This window comes from Taudactylus pleione, unplaced genomic scaffold, assembly GCF_031769625.1.
Source record: "Taudactylus pleione unplaced genomic scaffold, aTauple2 ptg000396l, whole genome shotgun sequence".
In the NCBI taxonomy this organism is placed as follows: Eukaryota; Metazoa; Chordata; class Amphibia; order Anura; family Myobatrachidae; genus Taudactylus; species Taudactylus pleione.
The window spans coordinates 5,782,713-5,810,543 of record NW_028284797.1 but is presented as its reverse complement, the minus strand read 5'-3'; the positions used below and the strand labels follow the sequence as shown (position 1 = coordinate 5,810,543).

The 27,831-nt window shown below is 45.0% G+C and overlaps 1 protein-coding gene across 1 annotated transcript in view; it reads right to left on the bottom strand.

Moving 5' to 3' along the window:
- LOC148506786 (serine/threonine-protein kinase 38) overlaps positions 1-26,921 on the bottom strand; it is a 101,627-nt gene extending 74,706 nt beyond the window's left edge. The window contains exons 1-3 of the mRNA XM_088446299.1: positions 26,711-26,921; positions 9,093-9,225; positions 5,958-6,009 (exon numbers count right to left, since the gene is read on the bottom strand). Of these exons, the coding sequence (XP_088302425.1) occupies positions 5,958-6,009; positions 9,093-9,223 (183 nt within the window). The 5' untranslated portion in view covers positions 9,224-9,225; positions 26,711-26,921. The remainder of the gene's footprint in view (positions 1-5,957; positions 6,010-9,092; positions 9,226-26,710) is intronic.
- Between the last annotated feature and the right edge of the window lie 910 nt (positions 26,922-27,831).

The following is a 27,831-nucleotide window of genomic DNA, read 5'->3' as shown; positions in this document are numbered from 1 at the left end:
GAGAGGCTCCTCAGATCGGAGTACCAAGGACGTCTGGGCCACGCCGGAGCTACCAGCACGAGCATGCCGCCGTCCTGCTTGAATTTCCGCAGAACCCGAGGAAGCAGGGATATCGGAGGAAACAGATACGCCAGGTGAAACGTCCATGTCACCGACAGCGCGTCCACCAGACTTGCACCTGCGTCTCTTGTCCTTGACCCGTAAACGGGCAACTTGTGATTGTGACGGGAGGCCATCAAGTCCAGCTCCGGCAGTCCCCACCTGTCCACGAGTAGCTGAAACACCTCTGGGTGAAGCGACCATTCCCCGGGATGCACGTCGTGACGGCTGAGGAAGTCCGCCTCCCAATTGAGGACTCCGGGGATGAAGACCGCCGAGATCGCTGGAATGTGACCCTCCGTCCAAGACAGGATACGAGACACCTCCGACATTGCTGCCTGACTGCGAGTTCCGCCTTGGTGATTGATATACGCCATCGTGGTGGCGTTGTCGGACTGCACCTGTACCGCCCTTCCGTGAAGAGCGGGGCCGGACGACTGCAGGGCCTTGTATACTGCCCGCAGTTCCAGGATGTTGATGGGGAGAAGTGCTTCTTCCGCTGACCAACGACCCTGAAGCGACAAAGAGTCGGTCACTGCCCCCCAACCCCGGAGACTGGCATCCGTCGTGAGCAGGACCCAGTCCGGGATCCAAAATGGACGCCCCTCGACCAGATGAGCTGTCTGAAGCCACCAAGCCAAAGATAGCCGAACGTCCGGAGACAACACCAGCACCTGAGAGCGGATCCGGTGAGGTAACCCGTTCCATTCTGATAGAATCAGCCCCTGCAGGGGCCGGGAATGGAACTGGGCAAATTCCACCATGTCGAATGTCGACACCATGGACCCCAGAACTCTCATAGCCGAATGGACCGACAGACGGCAACGGCTCAGGCAACTGCGTATCCGCAGCTGTAGTGAGGCGACCTTCTCCGGAGTCAGGAAGATCCTTTGCTGACGCGAATCCAGCAGGGCTCCCAAATGAACCATCCGCTGTGATGGAATCAGAGAGGACTTTTTCCAATTTATCAACCACCCGTGTGCTTGCAGGCAAGCGATCGTCAGGTGGAGATGTTGAAGCAGTACCTCCGGGGAGCTTGCCAGCAACAGGAGGTCGTCCAGGTACGGCAGCAGCCGTACATTCTGGTTCCGAAGATGTGCCGCCATGACCGCCATAATCTTCGTGAACACCCTCGGTGCCGTGGAGAGACCAAAGGGTAGCGCCCGGAACTGATAGTGGTGTTGAAGGATAGCGAACCTCAGATACCGCTGGTGTGAAGATGCTATCGGAACATGGAGGTAGGCGTCCTGGATGTCCAGGGACACCATGTAATCCCCCGGTTCCATCGCCAGAATGATGGAACGTAACGTTTCCATCCTGAACTTGGGAACTCTGAGGAATTTGTTCAGAGACTTCAAGTTGAGGATAGGGCGATGAGAACCATTGGGTTTCTGCACCAGAAACAGAGACGAATAATACCCCGTCCCTCGTTGTGATAGAGGAACGGGAACAATGACCCCTGCTTTCAGCAAGGACTCTATAGCCTCCTGAACCTGTAACGCCTTGGTCTTGTTCTGAGAAGGACTTGTGCAGAAAAACTGGTGGGGTGGTCTGTGCCGAAAAGACAGGGCGTACCCCTGGGAGACCACTTCTCGAACCCAGGCATCCGTGGTGGTATTGTGCCAGCACTGGGCAAATAGAAGAAGTCGGCCTCCCACTCTGAGGTCCCCCAGAGGGAGGCCCGTCCCATCAGGCCGTAGGTTTATCTTCCTGCTTGGAAGAAGGGCGCCGAGCACTCCAGGCTTGCTTCTTGGGTTTAGAGGCCGTCTTACTCGCAGACTGTCTCGGGAAGGACTGACCTTTCGCCTTACCCTGAACCCGAAAGGAACGAAAAGCCGAACTCCGAACCTTAGCAGGCAGTGCCGCCGAAGGGAGGCAGGCCGACTTGGATTTAGCCAGGGTGTCCACTATTTTGTCCAAGTCCGAACCAAATAGTAATTCCCCATTGAAAGGTAAGGCCTCCAGACCTTTCTTTGAATCAGAGTCCGCTCTCCAGGACCGCAACCATAAGGATCGGCGGGCAGACACCGCTGCAGCCGATACCCGCGAGGTCAGCAGACTAGCATCTAAAGAAGCTTCTCCAATGTAAGAAGCGGCGTCCCTCATTTGTCCCAACAACGCCCGCTGGACATCCGGAGCGTCGTCCGGGAAGGTATCTTCCAATGCATTGGCCCACCCCTCAATGGCCTTGGCCACCCAGGAAATGGCCATGGACGGTCGGGCCACCGCCCCGGAGAGGGAGTAAATAGACTTTAAGCAAGTCTCAACTTTCCTGTCCGTGGGATCCTTCAGCGAGGATATCGACGGTAATGGTAAGGTGGCGCCCCGAGTTAAACGGGTGACATGGGAATCCACCGCCGGTGGAGTTTCCCATTTTTTACAATGTGCCTCAGGGAAGGGGTAATTAGAAGCCAACCGCTTCTGAGGAAGGAATCTCTTACTGGGCGCCTGCCAAGCTACCGCCATATGATCCGTCAACTGATCCGACAGGGGAAACACCGCAGAAGCCACCTTAGTTTTTTTGAAACTAGGAAACTTCGACCTAGGAACCGGTGCCTCATCCTCTATAAGAAGAATAGCTTGCACCGCCCTAACTAGTGCTCGCACATTAATGGACGACTTGGTATCCATTTCCTGGACCGAGGCGTCCGAGTCAGTGTCATCAGGGACCTCCCCATCATCTGAGGAACCCTCTGAGTCCGATACCTGAGCAGCCCGTGTCATGAGTGGGCGTTTAGAAATCCTAGAAGGCATGTCAGTCTGCAACATTGACTGAAAAGCCGAGGAAGCGGCCGCCAAATTTTGCACGGAGTTGGAGAGCACATCCACCCATGGTGGAGGCGTCGCCATAGGGGCCTGAAAAGGTACCACAGGCTGCTGCGGCACAGGGGAAGCCTGTATATACATAGGCAACCCCGCATAGGGACCAACTGATTGAGACCCAGGAGGACTCCGCAATAACTGCGGGACACCCGGGGAATGGGGGATGGTCGGCTGGGGCACCGCCCTAGTAGGGAGAGCAGTCGGGACCGACAGACGGTCCGCAATAGACACCAGCACTTGAGAAAACATCGCCCACGGTGGTTCCTGCGCCAGAGAAGGTCTGGATGGGCCAGGAGCCACCTGGCATCGACTACACAGGCCATCCTGTGACAAATCCTCCCTATCTACTCCTGCAGAACAGCGTCTGCAGGAGGCCAACACCGGAGCCACTGAGCGCTCAACCTCCTCGTCTGACATGACAGAATATATTATATATCTGGCACCAGGGTAGAAGTAAAACGCACTCACCGGTGTGCTGAACAACAGCCCACAATATGGCACTGAGTAGCACACAACTGTATGTGACGGACCTCACAAATACGTGATCTATATAAGTGAGGTCAGTAGAAACGCCCCTCCCCCACACACCTGCAGGGCTTGTAGGAGAAGTAAAGGGATAGGTATAAGCTGACAGTAAGCGGAAAATAAGCACAGACAGGCAGCACTAGCAAAAAGTCACATACCATGCAGGAAGATATACTCACTGCACCTTTACACTACAATCAACCTGCCCAGATTCAGTGTCTGGGAGGGCTATAGTGCTGTGTACGCTGTCCTTAATCAGGGGAGAGGTACACAGGGGGACCGGTCCGCATGCTCCCTGAGATCTGCGCTGCCACTGGGAAAATGGCCGCTGGAGACCTCAGAGGAGGAGTGGCCGAGTAGCTGCAGCTCAGCGACGCCAGACTCCGTGCTGAAAGGCGCGCTGAGCTGAGGGGAGGAGCCGCTGACAGGGAAGGCTTCCTCCCCTGGCTGGCCATTAACCCCAGGGATGCTGGCTTCCCGCTTGCCGGTTATCCCTGGTGGTCTAGTGGTCCCACGGGTTATGGGGGGGGCCCGCCGCCACTGCCAGCAGCCTCCAGTCTGTCCCCCGGACCGGAGGCTAAAGGACTGCATTTAAGGCATTCCGCGCGCCGCCGCTAGCCAGCGACGCGCGGCTTACCTGAATCCCCGGCGACTCCGGCAGCAGTCCTGGGAGGTAGACAGAGTCCGGCTAGTACGGACTCTGCCCTCCCGCCGCGATCCCCAGATCAGTACTGGCGTCGCGGCGCCAGTCGGGGATCAGAGCGGCAGCGTGGGCGTCTGTACAGACAGCCCTTCGCTGCCGTCTGTAGTAAAAATAGATTAAAAATAAATAAAATTTAACTTAAAATAAAAGCTTTTGGGGGCTGCTCCTGCAGCCCCCCTGCGCGGTGACCGACTCCGGCCGGGCACCAGCTTACACTGAGGTGCCTGTGGCTCGGGGGCGGGGTATAGAGGAGGACCCAAGTGCATCCTGGGAGCTAAAAGCTTAAATGTGTGGTGCCCATGGATCCTGTTCCAGCTATAACCCCAAGGTCAACCCTGTGGACCCCCTATGGACCCTGAAGTAGAAACAGAGGTGCCTCTGGCTCGGGGGCGGGGTATAGGGAGAGTGGACCAGTGCATCCTGGGCACTGAAAGCTTTAACTGTGCGGTGCCCGGATTAAGTTCCATCACCTACACGCGAAGGTCTCCCTTTGGAGCCTATGGACCCTGAAGAAGAAATTTAAGATATGTTAATTTACATTGAAAAACCAAAATTAATGGGATAGATGCCTAGTATAGTGTAGGACCCCCTCTAGCCCAGTGAAGTGCAGCAACTTGACGCGATATTGATTCCACAAGTGGACGGAAGACCTCTGGAGAGATGATGACCCATGCCTATCTGGAGAGCTTACTACAGCTTCCAGATATTTTGTAGGTGCAGGATCTCGGGTGCAAATGAACCTCTCCACCACGTCCCATAAATGTTTGATTGGGTTTATGTCGGGCGAACATGGTGGCCGAATCATTCATCGGAACTTTAGAGAATGCTCCTCGAACCAATGACACAGTGCATTAGCCTGCTGGAATATTCCACTGTTGTGGGGGTACACAAAGTCCATAAGGTCTGCAAATGGTCATCAAGCAATCCAACATAGCGGTTACCGGTCAAAGATGTTTTCAGACAAACCAGCGGATCTAACTCATGCCATGTAAATACACCCCACACCATTTTCTAACCACCACCAGCCTGCAAGGTGCCTTCTGGGATCGATGGCCACCTGGAATTTTGCCCTCACACCAACCCTGCCATCAGCATGACGAGCCCAGGTAAGGCGCTGTGTCTGGTATCATTGTTAACGGATACACTTTGGTGGGTCTTCTGCTCCCAAATCCCATCGAGGGTAATGAACGCTGCAGTGACCTGCTGGATATGAATCTGCATCAAAAGTGGATGGGATTTGAGCCAAAGTTGCTTATCTGTTACCACGGACATTTCTAGCCAGACACCACTGGTCATGATCATTAAGCACCTGTGGTTGGCCACTGCGCTGTCCACAGTGGGTGGTAATTCCCTCCATTAGGTATTCCCGGTACACACATGAAACCTGAAACCGTAGATCACAAAATGCTGAAGGTCATCACAACTTCAGAATGGAATGACCCACTATCACTGAACTCCGCTAATTCACCTTGCATTGCCATGAGCAGCCTAGCCGGTGTTCAAACTGAATCACGAGATGTCAGATAACAGCTGATGCCGGTCTGGGCATTATCAAGACGTCTCAGTACGTTGGCGCCACCAACCATTACCTGTGCATACTGCTATCCCATGACTTTTGCCAACTCAGTGTATTTCTACAGTCACTAAAAGCAAGAAGAATGACTGGCAGATCTTCCTGTTGCTATGTGAGATCACCATTTCTTGCACATGAATTTTAACAGATCTAACTTAAGGAGACACTCACTTGACCTATGTTTAGTTATTTATAATAAATACAATGAAATACTCTCAGTATATGGTTCTTTACCTCTTCATCCCGGAGGCCCTCTTCCTCCATCACTTTTTCTAGTCTCCTCTGTCTAAAACCAGCAGAAATACATTAGCATAAATGGTTATTAATTAGAAACACAAATACATTATAACTATATACAAGTGATATTGTAAGCATAGATCAGGCCTGTTTTTCAGTATTTTACATACCAAATAATTTTTAAGAAATGAAAGTATTTTGCCACCTCTGTTCATAAACGAGTACACCAAAAGGGAGAACACACAATGTTTACACAGAATACTCAACGTCACTCCGCACAACATTCAAGTGCTCAGTATTCATACTGCTCACTGCATCAGCGCACCATTAACATTCATGTACTTCATAGCACTATAGCTTGCAACACGTAAGTGTGTTATAAATCAGGGATCTACAAATGCCGGTCGCCAGGGTGATTAAGATTTTAGTCCTGGTGACTATATTTTAGCCCAGCAGCTCCAATAAACGGTGTGCAATAGGCATTTCCACATAGCCTCACTCTCTATGCCATAGAGTCTATTGCTTGATCCCGATTGAGAGTGAAGTGACAGAGGTTTTGTATCGCATGTAGCAAAGTTATGCTTAGTGAGGATCAACCCCATTTCAGGATTGGAGGAGAAAGTAGAGCGATGATGAAAACAGATATATCTGCATTGTGACTGGGCACTGGATGTCCTGCAGCTTTCACGTTCTCGTTTTACGCTGGATTGCCGGCTAAGGTCATGTGCATCCAATCATTTTCATTTGCTGAGGATAGCAAAAAAGAAACTAAACCTCCTTGCACACCAATTACTCTCTAAACTCCAGTGTGGCACAATCGTGAAAGGGGGGCACTACTGCGTGGCACAATCTCAATGGGGCTGTCCTGTGTGGCATACTGTGAATGGTTGGAGAATAGACATATGGCAGTATCTGATGTGCATTGTTAGGAGTCTAAAGGCATTGAAGGGGGATGCAGAGTGGTCTATCCAGGTTTCATATATTTCAGTTGAGTGTAATGGTCAGCTTGATAAACTTTTAAGATTTTACTAAAATTTTCCAAGCCCTTGATATAATGATTGTCACTACTGGCTCCTGTCTTATGATTCCAGCAGCACCTTTGAGACAGTAAACTAGATGCAACTGTCAAATAGTATAACACTACTGAACTGGCAGGTTTCATCTACAGTGCCTTGCAAAAGTATTCACCCCTTGGCTTTCTACCTTTTTTGTTACAAAAAACACAACAACAGGTTGTAATGTATCTGAATTTTATGTGATGGATCTGCACAAAATAGTCTAATTTGGTGAAGTGAAATGAGAAAAAAATATATAAAAAAAGAATCTTTCTAAATAAAATTCCAAAAATTGGCATGTGCATATGTAATCATCCCCTTTGCTATGAAGCCCCTCAAAAGTTCTGGTGCAACCAATTACCCTCAGAAGTCACATAATTGGTGAAATGAAGTCCACCTGTGTAAAATCTAAGTGTCACATGATCTATCAGTATAAACACACCTTTTCTGAAGCTGCAACACCACTAAGCAAGAGGCATCAGACCATGAAGACTAAGGAGCTCTCCAAACAAAGTCAGGGACAAAGTTGTTGAGAAGTACAATTCTGAGGATTCCCCGAAGCACCATCAAATCCATCATCATCAAATGGAAAGAAAATGGTACCACAACAAACCTGCCAAGAGAGGGCCGCCCACCAAAACTCACAGACCGGGCAAGGAAGGCATTAATCAGAGAGGCAGCACAGAGACCAAAGGTAACCCTGAAGGAGCTGCAGAGTTCCACAGCAGAGACTGGTGTATCTGTGCATGTGACCACAATAAGCTGTACACTCCATAGAGCTTGGCTTTATGCAAGAGTGGCCAGAAAAAAAGCCATTACTTATTGATAAAAATAATAAGACACGATTTGAGTTTGCCAAAAGGCATGTGAGCGACTCCCCAAATGTATAGAGGAAGGTGCTCAGGTCAGATGAGAGTAAAATGTAACTTTTCGGCCACCAAGGACAACACTATGTCTGGAGCAAACCCATCACATCCCTTCACCCCAAGAACACCATCCCCACAGTGAAACATTTTGGTGGCAGCATCATGATGTGGGGATGTTTTTCAGCAGCAGGGACTGGGAAACTGATTTGAGTTGAGGGAAAGATGGATGGTGCTAAATACAGGGATATTATTGAGCAAAACCTATTTCAGTCTGCCTGTGATTTGAGACTGGGACGGAGGTTCACCTTCCAGCAGGACAAGGACCCGAAGCATACTGCTAAAGCAACACTCAAGCGGTTTAAGAGGAAACATTTAAATGTGTTGGAATGGCCTAGTCAAAGCCCAGATCTCAATCCAATTGAGAATCTGTGGTCAGACTTGAAGATTGCTCTTCACAAGTGAAAACCATTAAAACATGAAGGAGCTGGAGCAGTTTTGCCTTTAGGAATGAGCAAAACTCCCAGGGGCAAGATGTGGCAAGCTTATAGAGACTTATCCAAAGCAACTTGCAGCTGTAATTGCCGTAAAAGGTGGCTCAACAAAGTACTGACTTTAGGGGGTGAATAGCTATGTACGCTGAAGTTTTCTGTTATGTTATCCTAAATGTTGTTTGATTCACAATATAAAAAAAAAACACAACTTCACAGTTGTAGGCGTGTTCTGTGAATGAAATGATGCACACCTTCAAACAATCCATTTTAATTCCAGGTTGTGAGGCAAAACATGAAAAATGCAAAGGGGGTGAATACTCTTGCAAGACACTGTATATTGAAGCACTACAAAGGAAATCTTAAAAAACTTTTTACTTTATTTCACTATAACATTGTAGTATGTCCATAAAAAATGTAAATTACAAGACAGATAATGCAAAAATTAGACCATTTTCAAAATTCACTAAGTAGTATATAAAAATATTTCTACAGCCAAAAATTAAATCTAGAAATATTAGGTTAGCAAAAAAATTGAGTAAACAGACCAATTCCTCCTGTTTAGGCAAGGAGAAAAGCAGCACTTTGCATCCTCCCTTCTGTACATGTGGCCATTTAAGGGTTTACATAAGATGCAAGATATGAAAGACAGACTAAGCTCATAATACCTAGCGTACGGTTCACATTATCCATGCTTACACCATACTTCAATACTGCCAATACCTGAGCTCTCGCTCCTCGTGCTGTGTGATGAGGTTACTGTAGAAGTTTTCTAGTGTCATCTTCGTCATAGTGACCCTCTCCTTTGTGTGGTTACTCATGGGGAAACAAGGGGTCTGCTCAGTCATTGCCATGCCTATTGTTGAAGAAATTTCCAGTCAAAAAGGTTTTAACAAGTATCTAGGCAGTTTCATGTTATTTAAGTAATGCAGTCACAAAGAGGATGTAAAACACTCACTTTAAATTATATAAAAGGTGAGGAAAATGCTGAATGATGAAATGACAAGCGAATCAGGTGAAAAATAATTTAGGGACTTAAAGCTGTTCAATATTTGCATCCTGACACGATAAGTAAGGACTGAAATTGAATATCTTCAGCACAAACATTTGTCAATTTTTTTTATAAAGATTTTAAAAAGTCCAAAAATGGATGAACAAGCCAAAAATTACATTAATTTCACAGACAACCTAAGGACTATGAACATACTTGAATCTCATTACAAGTGCTCATCAGCAAAAGAGCGTTTTACAGGCAGTGCAAATGCAAAGACTCCATGGAGTAAATTTACTAAAGTAAGAGTTTGTAGAAGTGGAGATGTTGCCCATAGCAACCAAATGAGATTTGCGCAATTATCTTCTAGAAGGTGCTAGTTAAACGTTAAGTAGAATCTGATTGGTTGCTATGGGCAACATCTCCACTTCTAAAAACTCTCACTTTAGTAAATGTACCCCCACATCTGTAAACTGTGACCCCAAGAGTAAAGTAGGAAATAATCCACCTAAAAAGCATCAGGGAAAGATTCCTACATCCAACAATTCTCTAAACGCAAAAAATAAAATGTACATGAATAGGACTAGATATTTACCACTTACAAAAAAAAAAAATGTAATTGCTGTACCTTTACAAGTCATAAGAATACTTAAATATGTACCAAGAAAAAGGAATGTCATGCACATGAAAAAAAAAAAAAAAAACCCACCGCCCGTCACCGGAGTACCCAGGCTCACTGTGGGAAGACAGGAGCAGGGATTAAAGGAGAGGGAAGACGTGGCTGACAGATCTGAGTAGCTAATACCTGCGCATGGAGTCTGTAGGCTCCAATCAGGTGCTAGATGGGGGCGGGACATAGCACTGGTGCCAGAGAGCAGGCAGCATGCACGGAGCGTGTACTGAGACCTCAAGAGTTTCCGACCCAGATGGTCAGTGTGGCAGCTGGCCTGAGGTGGGATCCAGGGGCACAGCCATACCCTACAAACATGGAGACTTAGACAAGTGTACACTTCCTGTTCTGTAGTACATCACCAGGCTTATGCAAGCAATATGTGTACACAAAATTGCTGTTAACTTTCCACTGAAGTGCAACCTATGGCACCACAAATGTCAGCCAGGCCAGAAGCTTGCAGACATGGTGCACCCTGGTCAGCTACAGGTGGCATGCCCTGGTTATACTGTTTAGACACCACTCAGCCTGTGATTTACTGATAAGTGTGATCACATCTGTGTGGGGCATGTAAATGCTGCAAAGGGCAATAAGAGGCCATACTGTGTGGTATAGTGTGCAGTAAGGGGCTATACTGTGTAAGCATAAAGTGCAACAAGGGGGCATGTAAATGCTGCAAAGGGCAATAAGGGGCCATACTGTTTGGGCATAGTGTGCAGTAAGGGGATATACTGTGTACATAATGGGCAATAAAGGGGCCATACTGTGTGGGCATAATGTGAATTGGTACTATTGTGTGGCCACACCCCCTCCATGTGAAGCTACGCCCCTTTTTGCACAAAGGGCCCCCACCCAGCTGGCAACATTTTCTGGAGAGAACACTGCTGATCCCACCATTACTATTGAAAAAAAGAACTGAAGGCTATTGTAGACAATAGAGCAACGTTATTGAAACATTAATTTGCAAATGAACAGCTATAAAACGGTCTGGATTACAATTACATGAGTGCTGGGTTTTGGCAATGTACTACACATGATATATTATTTGGAGAGTGACCAATATATGATTACAATAATATTTGCACTATAATTATTAAAATTGATTTAGTCACAGAGATTTGCTATATAAAATCCCATGCTGGTAATTCAATGCTGTGTCCTTACAAATGTGATAATAGGACTGTAAGTTTGTACCCACACCGATGGTGGTTATCAAGCCTGAGGAGGATTAGATGCGTACACACAGTGTGAAGGAGAGGTGATTGCAGACAGAGGCTAGCTGGCCACTGTTTAATAGCACAGATTGCAGTGCTATAATAATCATAAGGAATCTGACAACATTACAATTACATGAGTGCTGGGTTTTGGCAATGCATTATATACAATATATTATTTGGAGAGTGACCCATTTACCATTGTAATATCTACACCATAGTTAATAAAATTGATTTAGTCACAGAGATTTGCCATATAAAATCCCATGCTGGTAATTTAATTACCATCCACCTTGACAGCACCTCAGCATTAGTAGATAAAAGGTTACATTGTGTACCTTCTCGGTAACATATGTCATCCTTACTAGAAGGTGTAATATAAATCTGGAATTTAATATAGAATAGGACTGTACATTGATTTTTTCACAGTGCACAATCTGTGGACAATCAAATCATTAGCATTTACTCACATTAAGAGACTGAGTGACAAAGATCTGTTATGTATAAACCTACATTGGTAATTTAATTTCTATTTACCTTAATAGTATCTCAGAATCAGTGGATAAAAGATTACATTGTAAACATCCTCTGTAACATACGTCATCCCTATTAGAAAGTGCTTTATTAATCTTGGATACAATATATAATTATTGAGACAGACAGCGGCATCCCTGCACACAGCATTTTTTTTAAACCACTATTTCTTTATTTCACATCATTTATTTTTTAATATTATTTTGCAGTCTTTCTTAGATGATATTTTAATATATAAATAATAAAAGCTATATTTTATTTAAATTGACTTTTTGTGCACCACAACATACAATTATTTGTCTTTCAGTTTTCTATATGTTGATTTTTTTTCTGTGTTATTACCTTCGGTATCCCAGCGGTCGGTATGCCGGCGCCGGGATTATGACCGGCATCATGATTCTGGCGCCAGTAATGTAAGCATCAGCATCCCAACAGCAGGGATGCTGAACGTATCCCATCCAATTATGCAGTATTCTTTCAGGCCTCTTTCCTGTAAGCTGGTCGACTGCATAATAGTGCAGTGTATGGACAGCTTATAAAAGGTCTACAAAAAGACCATTTGAAAAAGGAATTAAGCAATTCACTAATTGTTGTTTAAGCTTTTTTTGTACTGTAAAGGCAAATGTAAAGTACTTTGAGTCCTTTAGAAGAAAAGCGCTATATAAATAAATTATTATAATTGGAACATTAAAAGGTAAAATTCTTAAAATGGCAGATTTATTACAGTGTGAAATTAAAACTATGGGAGGACATCTTTCCAAAGAGTTCTCATTTGTATCAAAACTTAATGCATACACTGATTTACTTAATCAGGTAATTTTTTTTTCTGAAAACCGCTCCAAAATTGATGCTTTTTTTCTTATGATTGAATTAGGTCAAGAACATCTACTTAATACTTATCCAACATGATTTTATGAAGAAAAAAATGGTTTTAAAAGTGTTACATTAACATTGATTTTTACTATATTGATCATGGCTATATCGGAGTACCGATATTTGGGACATCGTGACCATCATTACTTTGACTTCCCCAGCAGTTGCTCCTCTGAACAGCTGCCAGGTACACACTGGAGGACTGAGTGATGGTGAATTTACATTTCCCCGGCAGCTGCTCCTCTCTGCCACCGCCATGCCAGGTGGGGGGGTCCAGCCATACTGACCGATCAGCAGCACAGCAGACACTAGGGGAAGGTGCAGGGGATGCAGAGGGGCTAGGAGGTCCCTCTGCTACTGGCAGATTATCTGCTGGCAGCCAGCCACTGTGCGTTTTTTGACAAGTTGCATCGTTTATGACTATGGGCGGTATTCAATTAGTTTTGCGTCCGCTATAAAGTTTTGCCTGCTCGACTTTCCACTTACATCGCATGTTTTGGACGCAGAAACTTTTCGTGCGCGCCCCTGCTATTGGCCCTATTCAATTCCAAACCACGCGAAAATGGCAAGCTGCAGAGTCGGAAAACAGGCGAAAAGTGCTGTCAGAAATGGGGAAATCAGCCTGCACCCCTCAAAATAATGCAATAACATTGGGGATCAATGTAGATGCCCCAGAATAGCCCTAATAAAACGGTTTGGGGTACTCAAGTTGTTTCAATAGCTTCTTATTAGCGCCTTTGCACAAGTGGTGAAGAATGGCATAAAGCAGTATTTTTTATGACATTAAGTAGTCCTGTCAAATATGGGGTACATGAAAATGAGTGTTAGCATTTTTTAAGTTGCTAAAGTGAAGCTTTAAAATCATGTTAAAAAATCCACCTGTCGCAAGCACCTGCAATAAAAAAACAAAAAAACACCTGCCGCATACTTGGGGACGCCCCAGAAGTCTATTTCGCTAGTTTTTTAGTTTGTCCCCCAACTTTGCACTTTTTTACCCCCAAAATGAAAGTACTTTTTGGGGTGTTCTAAAGTCTTTTTTTTTATTTTTTTGACACAGTTTATCTTTGGGGGACTGTTCCAAGGATGCAGGGGGGTTTCCCGAAGTTTGCACCCCAAAACCGCAATTCTGCACTTTTATCCACCGGCTTATTCATAGGCGAAACTTTTCAGGCCGATTACATTGCATTGACTTTTCGCGTATGCGAAAAGTCTTTGGAATTGAATACAGGGAAGTTTTTGCCTGGCAAAATGACGTCATCCGCGATACTTTTCCGCAGATTCTGACTTTTCACCTGCTAGTGTACACAGGGATCCAGACTGCCACCAGGCCCCTCGTCTTTAGTGAAGTTATTGTTGTAATGCTGAATTGTTTACTATATTTATCTTTTTTTATTATACTATACATATATGTACCATGGTTATACTTGGATATCTGTAATATTGTTACATCTATTGATATCTGTATTGTTTATTGTGTTATTGGGTGTGTAAAGTGGTAAAACATCTTATAAATCGCAATAAGAAAATACAATTGTAGCCATTGTTACAAAAGGATCATGCTAACATAAGTAACTTACTTCTCTGCAAGAATGATGGTTAACAGCAACGACAAAATATCTACACATCTCAAAAAAGCCAGTGTGAGCCCCAAAACATGTATTTTTTTTGCATGGGATCATTTTATTTAGCTGATTTTGTACCTGCTGATACTTCCTCTTTGCATTTAGGGGAAGACATGAATCTAGAGCACAAACATAGCTGGATACCACATTGTGACCTTTCAGGTCTAGGTTATCCAAATGAATCCTTAAGGCTAGAATACTTTCAGATTTTTTTTGATCAGCTACTACTATAGAGATCATCACACAGAAATCTTGCATGTGCCCTGCAATCAGACTCTGCTAAAAGGCAGTTACTGCTTTTGTCTTTTTGCACAAAGATATGCTTCAAAAAAACCTATACAGGTCGATATGAGATAAAGTCATAGGGTGAAACATGCGTCATACCTTACTTCACAGAGCCACTGCAGCTCCAACTGGACCAACCGCTGGTGATCCCAGGACTCTGCCCTGCCACCGCATCTTGCAAAATGTAAGCCAGCTTTCTCTCCAACACTCTCTCAAGAAGGGAAGTGCTAAGTGACAATTGTTGGCATACATGCGGATATTTCTTAAGCTGGCCATACACGCTACAATTATCGGGGCGATCCACCCGATATCCGAGGATCGCCCTGATAATTGTAGCGTGTGAGGGGGGGGGGCGAGGGTTAAATATTGCTCGGTCGGGCATGCCGGATTGTCCAGTATGCCCGTCCGATGCAATATTTACCGTAAACTGCCGGCCGCATCGGGCAGTCAGTGTATGCCCAGCCGCGGCCAACAGACACAGATATTTCCTGTGTTCCTTCCCATGGAAGGAACAGGGAAATGTCTCCTCCCACGGGGGGCGGAGCGTAGATGTCGGCTAATACATAGAGAGAAATGTCACAGTGTATGCTGCGGACTTCTGCGGCTGGCAGGCTGCCAGATAAAATGTCTGTCGGTCTGACAGGCATTTTATCTGGACGTGTGTGCCCAGCTTTAGCCATTGATGATAAAAAAATTTAAAAAAAAAAATGGTCTTTTGATGTAAGCTTTGCTGTTTTTTTTATACTCTTCTGGGATAAATGTCCTTTTCATGGTAAGTCTATAGTGACACTTGTCCCTTGTCCCTTTTTTCAGTTGCACTACATACAGATGCTTATGGTGTTTGACGCCATACTCCCTGTGATGTACAGGATCAGACTATCTTAACTGGTCCAAAATGATCAAAGGCTGTTAAAAAAAAAAAATTTATTAGCTTCCAAGAGAATTACGGTTTGCTTACATGCAGGTACTGTCTGTTCGTTAACAATTGCTTTACATGTCAAAAAATTTTAATTATCAGGACGGTTCCTAGATGCCATTCTTGCACTCTATAGTTCACCTGGAACACATGTATGTTGCAATGGTTTCCTGTCTTCTTTGATCCCTATAAGCAATGGCACCAGACAGGGTTGCCCCTTATCTCCCTTTATTTTTGTTTTAGAAATAGAACCTTTAGAAGAACATATCCGTGGGGGCGTGGCCTGACTGTTGGCTGGCACGGACGTGCTCTGGAGGTGCTCCTGCAATATATGGGCATCAGGAGCCTGTTTTGCTGGCTATTGGGAGCCTGCGACCACCATCGACTCCCTAGGGGTGCCTGCTTTCCCCCCCGTTCACTTACCTGCAATCCCCGAGTCTCTTGGGGCCTCCGGCGCTTTCCGGCCTACTTCCTGTTTTGAAGCCACGGCCTTGCGTTGGAGCCCGGACGGGGACCCACGGGACTGGCCGCCACGGTTGCTGCCTCTTCCCCGTTCCGCCCGGCGGTGCCTGACGCCCTCTCGCGTGGCCTTCCATCCCTCCTGTGGCCTCAGCGTCTGCCAGAGCCCTGCGGCTTCTCTGCCTACCAGGCGCGAGTTTGGAGCTCCGGCGGGGCCCCGCGTGACGTCATTGCCGCGGGCGCCGCACGGCACACCTGAACACATCGCTCCTGCCTTCTGGCTCCTGCTTTTACCTGCTGTACCGGACCTCTCCCTCCCCAGGGCTGCTGACCACCAGGTTAGATACAGACACCATTGGGGAAGCCACAGGCGCCATTTTGGATCAGGGCCCCATACCTACAATATACAGGCTTACAGTGTGCTCTGCTCCTAACACCCTGCTGTACAGTTTACATGCCCTATCCACTTCAATACTACACTCCTGCTATTGGATGAATATTTTACCCCTCAACACCTTCCTATCAGCAGGATAGTAGCATCCATTGCTGCCATGTCTTTTTAGTGATTTCCATTACTCATCCTTATGAGACCTCCACAGCCCATATTTACTTATCATTACATTGACAGCAACAGTAACCATTTGACTCATCCTATTCGTTTTACGAAGACGACAGTATGCCCAACAAAAGTAGTAAGTTGTCTACTCTCGCACCTCCTATTAAATTTGTAGCACAGAAAACCACAGTTTCATCCTCTGCTGGGAAATCTCCACTGACTACCAAGGTTTTCCCTTCTCCTAGCCCTGATGTTAACCTTGATCTCTCTGCTGATGCTCCGCTTACTGTCCGCACTCTCCATCAAATGCTTCAGGCATTTCGCACGGACCTTACCTCTGACTTTCAAGTGTCTATTAAACAACTCACCAGTGAAGTGACCGGTATTGGGGACCGCACGAACCACTTGGAGATTAAGATGCAAGAACTAGTTTCCTCGCATAATGATCTTTTAACCTCTCATAACTCGGTCCTTACGGAGTTGACGGCTGTCAAAAACAAATTGGCGGATTTGGAGGATAGATCTACGAGAAACAACGTTAAAATTAGAGGCGTCCCGGAATCGATATCAAATCCAGAACTTCAGGACTTCGCCTTGAACATCTTCCAGAAGTAATTGCCATCTGCAGAGATTCGCGACTTATTGATCGATCGCATCCACCGATTACCTAAGCCCCGCTCAGCTCCAGCAGGCTCTCCCAGAGATGTCCTCCTGCGACTTCACTTCTTCCATATCAAAGAAGAGATACTAAGGGCGGCACGAGACTCGACAGATGCGGAAGTTCTTAATAATCTCCAGTTGTTTCCCGATTTCTCGATCCACACTATTAATACATGGAGAACATTCCAACCTCTCACAGAAGCGCTCCGGGATAACGACATCCAATATAGATGGGGTTTCCCGGTGAAGCTTCTGGTGCGAAAAGATGGTTCAACATTTATTATCTCTTCACTGGAAGCTGGCGTCAAATTGCTAGCAGAATGGGAGATTCCTGTCTCGATTCCTACATCTTCTCAAGCTCCTCCTCTCCAATCGGACTGGTCTTGAGTGGGATGAAGCCGATTTATGCTGCCTTTTTGGAATTTTTTTTTCGACGTCTTCTGGCCTTATATTGGAAACATCTAGATTTGTTCAGTAACGGACTACTGTGATCCATTTCAATGTTCTTCAGCTACTCGTCACAGCCAAGGTCCTCCTTTAGGAACTATGTTTTTTTTTCTTCTTCATAGCTATAGACCTGGGTTTCTTTTGCGAACGTTCCATGCTGTATCTCTTAAATAAGAACATTTCCGGTGTAAGGTCTGTTGTATATTTACGACTTTTGTTTATTGTTCTATCTAAAGTAAGTGGTTACTGTTTGATTACAAATTTTTTTCCCCTACTCCTGCCTTCTTTCTTACCACAGTATGTATTGAGATTGTTTCTCTGTTAGGTTGGAGAGGGAATGGTAAATGTGATATATTATTATATGTTTATAATATGTTTCATAATAGGTCTCAGGGATGGGGATTGACACAGCCCGCCCCACATGTTAACCATTTTGCCGTATTGTTCTTTCACGGCAACTGCTGTGGCCCGATATACTGGGCCTTTTGGGTTTTCTATTTCCCTTTTTTACCTTTGTTTTATATTTTTGCCCCCTTTCCCTATTTGCATCTGTAACCTTTTCTCCTTTTTTTGTTGTTGTGTGACACGTATATTTGGAGCATTTTCCATTATCCACTGTTTTAAATGTCCCAATGGTTAAGGTCCTTTCGTTAAATGTCAAAAAAGAAGAACATATCCGTACCACCTCCCTCCTCTCATAAATGGGTCACAATATAGTATTTGCCTTTTTGCAGACGACGTCCTTCTGTCTGTTACGCTTCTGGAAACCTCTCCCACAAATTTACAACAGTTGCTTCATGATTATTCTGCCTCATATTATAAATGAAACACATCTAAAACAGAAGTATTAGCATTAAAAAGTTCCACGCCAGCTCCTGCATTCCCTGAAATCTCACTATAATTAGAATTGGCAATCACTGTCTCTCCGTTATTTGGGTATCTCTTTGTCAGCTAAAGAAGACACTCAACTTGAATACAATTATGGCCCCCTTTTGAATCAATTTATCACCTTCAAAGGATTGGATGAACTATGAGGTTTCCTGGATGGTCAGAATGGGGCCATCAAGATGACACTTCTTCCTAAACTCATGTATTTATTTAGGTCAATTCCTAGGACCCTCCCTCCCTCATGGTTAAATAGATTTTATGCAGTGCTAAATAAATATATTTGGAATAATAAGAGAGCCAAGCTCGCTAAGAAATATCCAATGATGTCTAGATCATCTGGGGGCTTGGTTTACCCCAATCTAGCACTCTATCAAGCTGCGTGCTTGGTCGATCAGCTTAGTGATTGGTCGAATGTTATTAACCCTGAGTTAGGTTGGAAAGTGATGTTAGGCAAATTCCCCCTTTGCAACTTACTCTGAATTCCATCCAGTTCTAGAGTCTCTTTAAAATCTATGTCCAGGGCGACACTAGCTTCTCTCAAAGCGTGGGATAGCCTATCTGCCCTTCTACAATATAACCTGCCATCTCGCCACCTTTCTATTCAAGGTTTATCATATTTAATCCCAAATTGAAACCTGTTCCCCTGGCACCTCAATGCTATCCGTACCCTCCGTGACCTCTTTATAAATAATACCTTCCTTTCTTTCGCCCAATTACAGGGTAGCTTCTCCATCCCCTCTAGAGATTTCTATAAATTCCTTCAAGTCAGGCACTGGATTCAATCCTTTCCGCACTTAGTAGGCTCGACGGGTATGACTCCTCCCCATGTTTTTTCACGTATATCTCTCGCAAAAGAGGTATATCTTTTTGGTACGCTCTCATACTTTACAGCGGAAGAACCAGATAAGTCACTAGCCATTATTAAATGGGAATACCACCTAAATATTATGTTTAGACTCGCATGTATGGTCCCAACTTTTCTTTCTGTATTTAAAATGTCTAGATGTATTTCACATATTGAAATGTATATGAAATCGCTCTATCGCATTTATTTGACCCCTTATAGATTACACAAAATTTGGCCTTCCCAATCTAATTTGTGTTGGCGTGCATGTGGTCAAATTGGTGAGATTTTTCATATTTTCTGGAATTGCCCTACTATACGCCCCCTTTGGCTGGAGGTAGAGGTTTTGATCCTGAAGGTTACCGGTCTGCAGCTGTCTCTGCCCCTCTCCACTGCTCTCTTACATATATTCCAGTATGGTGTCCCAGTTCACCACAGATATTTTATGTCATGGACTTGACTTACAATGACTTATTGCTACCAGGGCAGCTATTGCTCAGTTCTGGAAGCAGAATAAACCTCCCCCCCCCCCCCCATCTTTGATAAAGTCCAAAATAAATTATAGTTTCCAGATGGAAACTTTGAACTGCCCCTATTCTTCATCCGCTAACTCACCAATGATAAAGTGGTTCAGCTGGCTTGAATTTATCAAGGTGGGTCCATATCTTCCAATAACCACACATTGATATTTCAAGGTTTTGATATGTTATGTATTTTGGTATGTCTATTGAAGTTGTGGAGTGTTCTCTACTATTTGTGTATGTCATACACTGATTTTGATTTGTTTTCTGGTTTAATGTGATTTTTTGACTGATATTTGCCTGTATCCCCCCATATTTTTTCTTTCCATTCTTTTTTCTGTACCCCTTTTTTGTTTGCAAAAAAAGAACAAAAATTCAATAAAAATTATTGTTCAAAAAAAAAAAATAAAAAAAAAAAATTCTGTAATATAAGGAGGTTTTGTGTTTTTAAATATACTTTATTTCAGATAAGATTTTTTTTTCCTTTCTGATCTCTCTACTGATCATAACTTATTTTAATTTGAATATAATGAAAGTTCATTTTTAACCAATTAACATTTCCAACTATGTTTCTCATGAGTCTTTCCTCTCCCACTTTATTGGGCACCAACAGTAAGAAGTTTAGGATCCATGGCTAGTAACAATCTGACATTCTTGCTGCTGTTGTTGACTAACCAAATGGGTTTGGTTTACCACTGCAAGCAATTCAGAAGGTTTTGCATATTTATACATGTAAACTAAATACATAATGAATATGTGACCAGTAATTCAAATAGTTAATTGAAATGCAATGTTACAAGATCAGGACCTGATTAGAGGTGCAATATATAACTTGAAGTTTAAACATTAAAGCTGTGTACATGGTTACTGTCACAAATACAGAAAATAATTGCCTAATGTGAACTCTGTTTATATAATCAGTAAATCATGTTTTCACTGAAAAGTGAAAGTATAAACAAAAATATTGCGACTTTTGCGCTCTAAATATAAATGAGCTAAACCTAGTGTTACACATACCAATAGCTTAAATATAAAGAATGGTAGGTGAGAGACGGGTGCCCACAAAATATGAAATGCATGGTATACTATATTAAGTTATTTATACACACACATTACTTTTTTTTTTTTTTTTTTTACCACACTGGCTTTGGTTGAAATAGAACTCAAACTAGTACTGTGAGGTAGTATGGTACTACTGCCTATGAAGAGTATAACCGGTTAGGCAGAACCTAGGCATACTGTACATGCAGTCTCATGGGCTCAGTGGAACATTGTCCCACTATACTAGGTATGAGACATCTTGAAAGAGACCCTATGACAACAGACCACATGAGATTCATTTACTTTGTGAAAATATAATCCTCATGCATCTCTAATTTTTACTCAATTCAAAGATTTTACCATGCATCCATGCATTTTATCTATCATGGAACTGGCATTCAACATCTTTACACAATGCAAATGCAAAAACCCTGTTCCTTTTTTTTTTTGTTATATATATATATATATATATATATATATATATATATATATATAACAAGGGGATCTCTAATTACTGAACTAAGGGCCTGATTCAGCATGGTTCGCAATTGCAACTGCATATGCAGATCGGTCGACGGTGCGTACTGCGCATGCACCGCAGTGCGCCTGCACATGATAGCATTGTGATCGCACTGCGATGACGCACACAGAAAGAAAGCCATTGCAGTGTGAGTGATGGGATGTCAGCGTTTAGGGGTGGTAACAGGGGAGTGGTCTGATAAACGCAGGCGTGCCCACTTCCGTTTGATCCCCATTACATGGGCGTGCATAAATTAGCCACTGCGACGACATGCGCAGCTTGAGTACTCACTATGTGCAACGAGACTTGTAATTTTTGAGACTGGTCAGGGCTGCTGTAATTGTGCGTGCAGGTCTGATGTTACTGATGTGTACGCAGGACTGCAAAGTACTACGGATGCAAGTTAGCAGTAGTAGGCATCTCTATGCTGGCTGTGCGATTGCTAACAGCATATTTTCTCAGCAGACCTGCGTGCGATTATGCAGCCGCGATCCGTGCTGAATCAGGCCCTAAGTCTGACCAATGTACTGTATTAATACAGCCACCAATGACCTTCTCAGTGCCAAATCCAAGTGTCACTTCTCTCCTCTTACCCTCCTTGATCTGTCTGCAACCTACACTGTCAACCACCATCTCCTACTTTACACCCTTCATTCTATTGCCCTCCAGATCATAGTTCACCTCCTGCCTCACCAACAGCTACTTTTAAGACTACACCTATCCCTCTTTTACACTCCTTGCAGGTTTCACCAAAACGTCCATCCGCTCTTGGCCCTCTTCTCTTTTACCTCTACATGACCTCCCTTGGAAATATTACCAGCTCCTTCAACCTCCAGTACCATCTACACAGTGATAAACTCTCATCTCCGGTCTTGTCTACGTTCTCATTTCTAACTGTCTTTTTGCCATTTACTCCTGGATGCTACAGCACCTACTGAAACTCAACATGACTAAGACCAAGCTCGCTATTTCCCCCATTCTAGGCTCCCACCAACTCTCTAACATTATCTTTTCAGCTGGTACCCCCCCCCCCCTCCAAAAAGGCTGCTTCAGTGTCATCCTTAATTCTGCGCTCTCCTTCAATCCTCAAATTCAAGCCTTCTCTTGACATTGTTGCTTTCAAGTCCAAAAAAACTGCATTATCCAGCCCTTCCTAACGCCACCAAAACCATCATCTCCTGCCTACACTTCTGTAACCTCTCTGGTTTACCTCTAAAATGTCTCTCCCCAGTTAATTTTTTTTCTTAACAATGCTGCTCATTTCATGGTTTTCCCCTACAGTACATCATCTGCCGCCCTAATTCTACTTCACTGGCTCCAAAGCCCCCTCAGAATTAAGTTCATACTCCTAAACCATGCATATAAAACGTAAAAGACTGCTGCCTCCCACCACCTATGTCAACACCACCCTCTCTGCTTTTCCCTCAACCATCGCCTCATCTCCACCCTGGTCACTTTCTCTAACGCTTGCCTTCAAGATTTTTCTCCATGCGGCCTCTTTGAAACTCACTCCTTTGACTAATCAGATTATCTCTTAGCCTTAATTATAACTTGCCATTCATCTCCGATACACATCCACAATGTATCCTTCACAGTTTACCCCTTTCCCCTTATTATAGAAGATCTGAATTTCTGGGCTCTTGTTCTCCACCTAGCACTATCCATGTCACTTCAGCTCCATTGTCTTCTTCTCCTCTAGAGGAGCTAATAACTTCTTCAGAGGTATTGCAATTGTAATGCCTGAGCGGCTCACCTTCACCACCATTTATCTGACCTTTTGTCAGTGGAGTGGTCGGTGGTCAGCTGCTGGAGCCGGCAGCTAAGTTGGATAAATCACCGTGACTACAGCTATCCCCAGCGCCAGGCATATTTACACAGCGGCTAGTGAACATTACCAGGACAGCTGCAAATCAACTGTCTGAGTCTCTAGAAGACCGACGTTCAGCTACCGCAGCCGGCATACTATCCTGCAAACAGGCTGTTTCACATGTCTCCAGACATTTGTCTTTGGTACCATGAATGCAAGAACTGTAAATCTCATACTTTGCGGTTTATAGATTGTGATTACAGATATTCCATCCATCATCATACATTAAATAAGGTGAGTGCTTAATAAGTCACTCATTCCCAGACTATGTACTATTTTATACCCCTTTTACACCGACTGAAATATCCCGGGTTGATGCACGTGAACGTGCATAACCCCGGGATTTTAGTCAGTGTAAACGGCACAACATGGGTCCAGTGACCCGGGGATCTGACCCTGCTTGATTGCAGGGATGAGCACGGGTTGTTACCGTGTCACGCTGCAATGTAAACGGCGCGGCCCGGCTCACGATGACCGGGTCGCGCCACATGCCGCCTGATTGGCCGGCTTCAGTGGCGCTTGGAGATGACATCTCCAAGCGGCCACTGCAAGCAGCGCCTGCCCGAGCGGCACGAAGCAGCGCACCCCACCTGCTCTCGCTGCCTCCGGACCGCTGCAGGATAAGGTAAGTAGGTCGCGGAGGGGAAAAAGCGCTGGTCACCTTCGCCGGACAGCTGGGTCAGTGCTGACCCGGGTCAGGTGTGAATGGCGCCGACCATAAATCATTCATCGTTCAAATTTATCTGCTAATGGAAGGGCCCCTCATATCTATGAAGTGGCACTTGAAATTACAATGGCAACATTGTTTAAGGAGGCAGAAACAATCTGCTTCATTTTAGTTTAGTTTTATACTTGTTACTCTTGGCGATACTGAATTGACTTTCTGGAGCCACTCATTACGGTTGTTCTTAAAGTGAAAACATTACCAGCTGGTAGTTTTATTTTTTAACATATGCGCATATGTTTTCCATTTATGAATGACGTTTCATTTCTATTGAAATAATAAGTCTCTATATTATATAAATTATTTTTAATTGTATCGTGCTGCACTCCTGCCCACTTTCTTAATTTCCCTTTGGTGATTTTTGGGGATCCAGTCCTCATTTCAATAGGTTAGCAGCACTTGAATACATTCAATTACAATTTGTTTATCAGAAGTGCTCGATTTATTTGTATTCCTGTGTACACTGTCTGATATAGAAAGAAACACAGTAATATGGAGATGCTATGTTACCCCAACCCCACTATACTTACCACATGACGGCACTTCTACTCTCTTGTTCTGTTAAGTCTTCTTTGCTCAGATTGGAACCATTGGGGTATAGGGCCCATGCAGCTCGCACACACATTTACATATAAACATGTTGTATGCATGCATGTGTGAAGACAGAGAAGTCAATAAAACCAAAATGTGTTTTAGGCCTTGTTGGTTCTTTATACAAATTACTGAGATCTGATCAGTCACCAAAACCACCTTTATTATATAGGGCAGAGGTTCCCAAACGCGGTCCTCAATGCTCCCCAACAGTTCAGGTTTTAGAGCTATCCATGGTTGAGCACCAGTGGCTAAATCAAATTGACTAAGGTACTAATTGTCACCTGTGCTCAAACATGGATAGCTCTAAAACCTGAACTGTTGGGGAGACTTGAGGACCGCGTTTGGGAACCTCTGATATAGGGGGATGCGGTCAAAATCCTGACAGTCGGGATGCTGAGAATGCCCGCGCCGGAATCCCAGTGGCATCCTGACGGGAAGTACTGGGATTAGGGGGAGGGTTAGGCAAAGACACTGGGGGTGGGGAGGGTTAGGATGCAGGGGGGAGGGAGGTTAGGTTCAGGCAGCGGGGATGGAGGGTTAGGGGCAGGGAGAGGGGGAGGATTAGGTAACTGTCCAACAGGTGTCGATATCCTAACCCTATCGGGGTGCCGGCGTCGGGATTCTGACTGCCTGCATCCCATACTCAAACTTATTGTATGGGGATATGCTATGATGGGGACCTTATCTGTTCATTTAATCTACACTCTTTACATAAAGGAGTAAGTAGGACAGCCATCCTGACCATAACATATATAGTCAAAACATTAGGAGGCCAATTATGATCCAGATGGATTTCTGTGCACGGTCTCAAAAGGCGAGTTTTTGCATACAGCTCATGTGCAGGCGCAAATTTGCGCACTTTTGCATATGTCTGCCTATACAGAGGATCTTCATGTAAAATTTAAGCTGGCTACACACTAAACAATGTGTACCCAGTGCGATATCGCAAGCAGCAGGATCCGACAGGGGTGCCGGCATCGGCAAGTGCATACACATTTGCTGATGCCAGCAGTGATGGAGCAACGGCAGGGGCCATGCTTCATTCAGCAGCATGGCACCCGATGACGGTATTGCCCATCAGACCTGCATGAAGGTCCGATTGGCAATGTCGCCAAAGACGCACGGGAGAGCGCATCATCAGTAGCATAGCGGGTACACACTGGCCAATGTGTCGTGTGTCCCCGGCATAAGACATATTGGGAAGATGCATGATAGTGGCACGTTTTAACGCTTCCCGCTTCGCCTCTTTACCGAGGCGAAGCAGGAAGCACTACCGATGAGATGTAATTACATCTCAGCGGCCGGAGAGGGGGAGCGTTAACTTCCCCCTCCGGCGCTACCCGTTAGAGACCACAGCACATCAGCCTAGTGCTGATGCCCTGTGTCTCTGTCCCGGCCGGCTCCAATGAGCATGCGCAGGATCTCGCAAGTATCGCGAGATCCCCACATGCAGCCTGGAGCCGGCAGCCGCCGCAGCAGAGACAGCGCTGTCCCTGCTGTGGAGGTAGGGCAAGTGCCAGGCTGTAGCTGTCGATAATGATCAGGCGATGACCCAGGCTATCGCCTGACCCAGTACATGGCCCAGGCTATCGGCGCTGCTATCTTGTAGATAGCAGCGCCGATAATGACAGGGGCACATAGCGCCCCTGTCATTTACCGCCCAGACCCCCGATCATACAATCGGGGAGAAGCGGTATCAGATCACCTAACGTGCGCTGATAATGCTTCTGGGCTTCATACATCTCCCCCATTTAGTGTACCCCTTGTTCTGCCTCAGCTACTTTTAGACCTCTCACAACTGACCTAGTGCACAAAACCCAAGAGGCAAATGGCATTTGTGGCCCCAAGAAAATGAATATAACATTTGTGGGTTTTTTACATAAATAACCATCTCGTCAGTAAGTAATCAGCGATTTGAAATGATAGGGCCTCACACGATAGTGTACAACAGCAAACTCCCAAGTCTCCCCTCCCGGACGGCGTGTTATAGATCATCCCACGCTGCAGGTTAATGCAGTCGCAGAATAAACCATAACACGGAAGAGGGTACCTATTTAACACAAAAAGAAAGAAACGTTCCAAGCGTGTACTCTGAGGCAGGAAAGCTTGTCTCACCTTCCCTCCGTGTCCTCCGTCTGTGCGCGGCAGGAGGAACCCGCCAGTCCCCTCGCAACAAACTAATAGAGAAAATAATAATAAAATAAAACCAGGACTAGTGTCCGCTCTGCGATCATCGGCCGAAACCTCAGAGAAGTTTACTGTCTCCACCACAGCTTTGCCACTGGAGTTTGCAACTGCTACGCTATGACGCCGCGACGTGACACTTGGCGCTAGGAGGTTAAAGCTCTGTGCTGCCATGCTGACTAAGGGCAAAAGGAAGCGTCATCAAGTTTATTTGCAGTGCCTTAATAGTCACTCTGGCCAGTTTCCGAATGCAATGTGCAAAGGGTTACCTTTTTGATTAAGCTGTAGAAACCGTAAAAATAGTAATATTAATCACATTATTTTCTTTTTTCACTTCGTTCTGTTGGTGGCACAGTGCCACTTATATTTACCATACCTCTCAATGTTTCCGAGCCATGAATAGATGGATAGGAGGTGACTTAGCTTTCTCCCTGCAGGACAGACATACAGTAGGTAGCTACAAGCAGGTCACCAGGGACAGAAGACTAATGTAATTGCCTCACTGAAGTTGGACGATTATTTGCACTTCCATATTGGTGGACTTTGTAACTATAATGGAGCATACGCACGGTCAGATTTTTCTTCAGATCTGAATGATAACGATTTAAAAAATCGTTCATATGTGAAGGAATATCTGACAAATCTGACCATGTGTATGCTCCATAAGCCAAAAATGAAATGTATTTTGTAGCTCCCTTTAGGATTGATTTACATCATCACGCCCCCATCCCCACTCTCTTCCACTTAGCAACAACGCAATTCAGTGGTGAAATAGGATTTGGAGGATGACCTAATATGATGGATCCCTGAATTTCACAAAGTGTATGTGCGCCAAGTCATAGCTTGCATACAAAATGGGGGCACGTCCGCACCCATGTGAGGCATGCCATGTTCCACGAGGTCTTGCCTCGCACTCCCAAAGCACTAGGCTACAGCCAACTCCACTACCCTTTATTAAGAAAAATACATGTCTAGACAAAAATCCCGGATTTGTGTGGAGCTGATGAACCGCTGGACTGCTCATTTGTGAGTCTGATGACGTGGTAGGATTG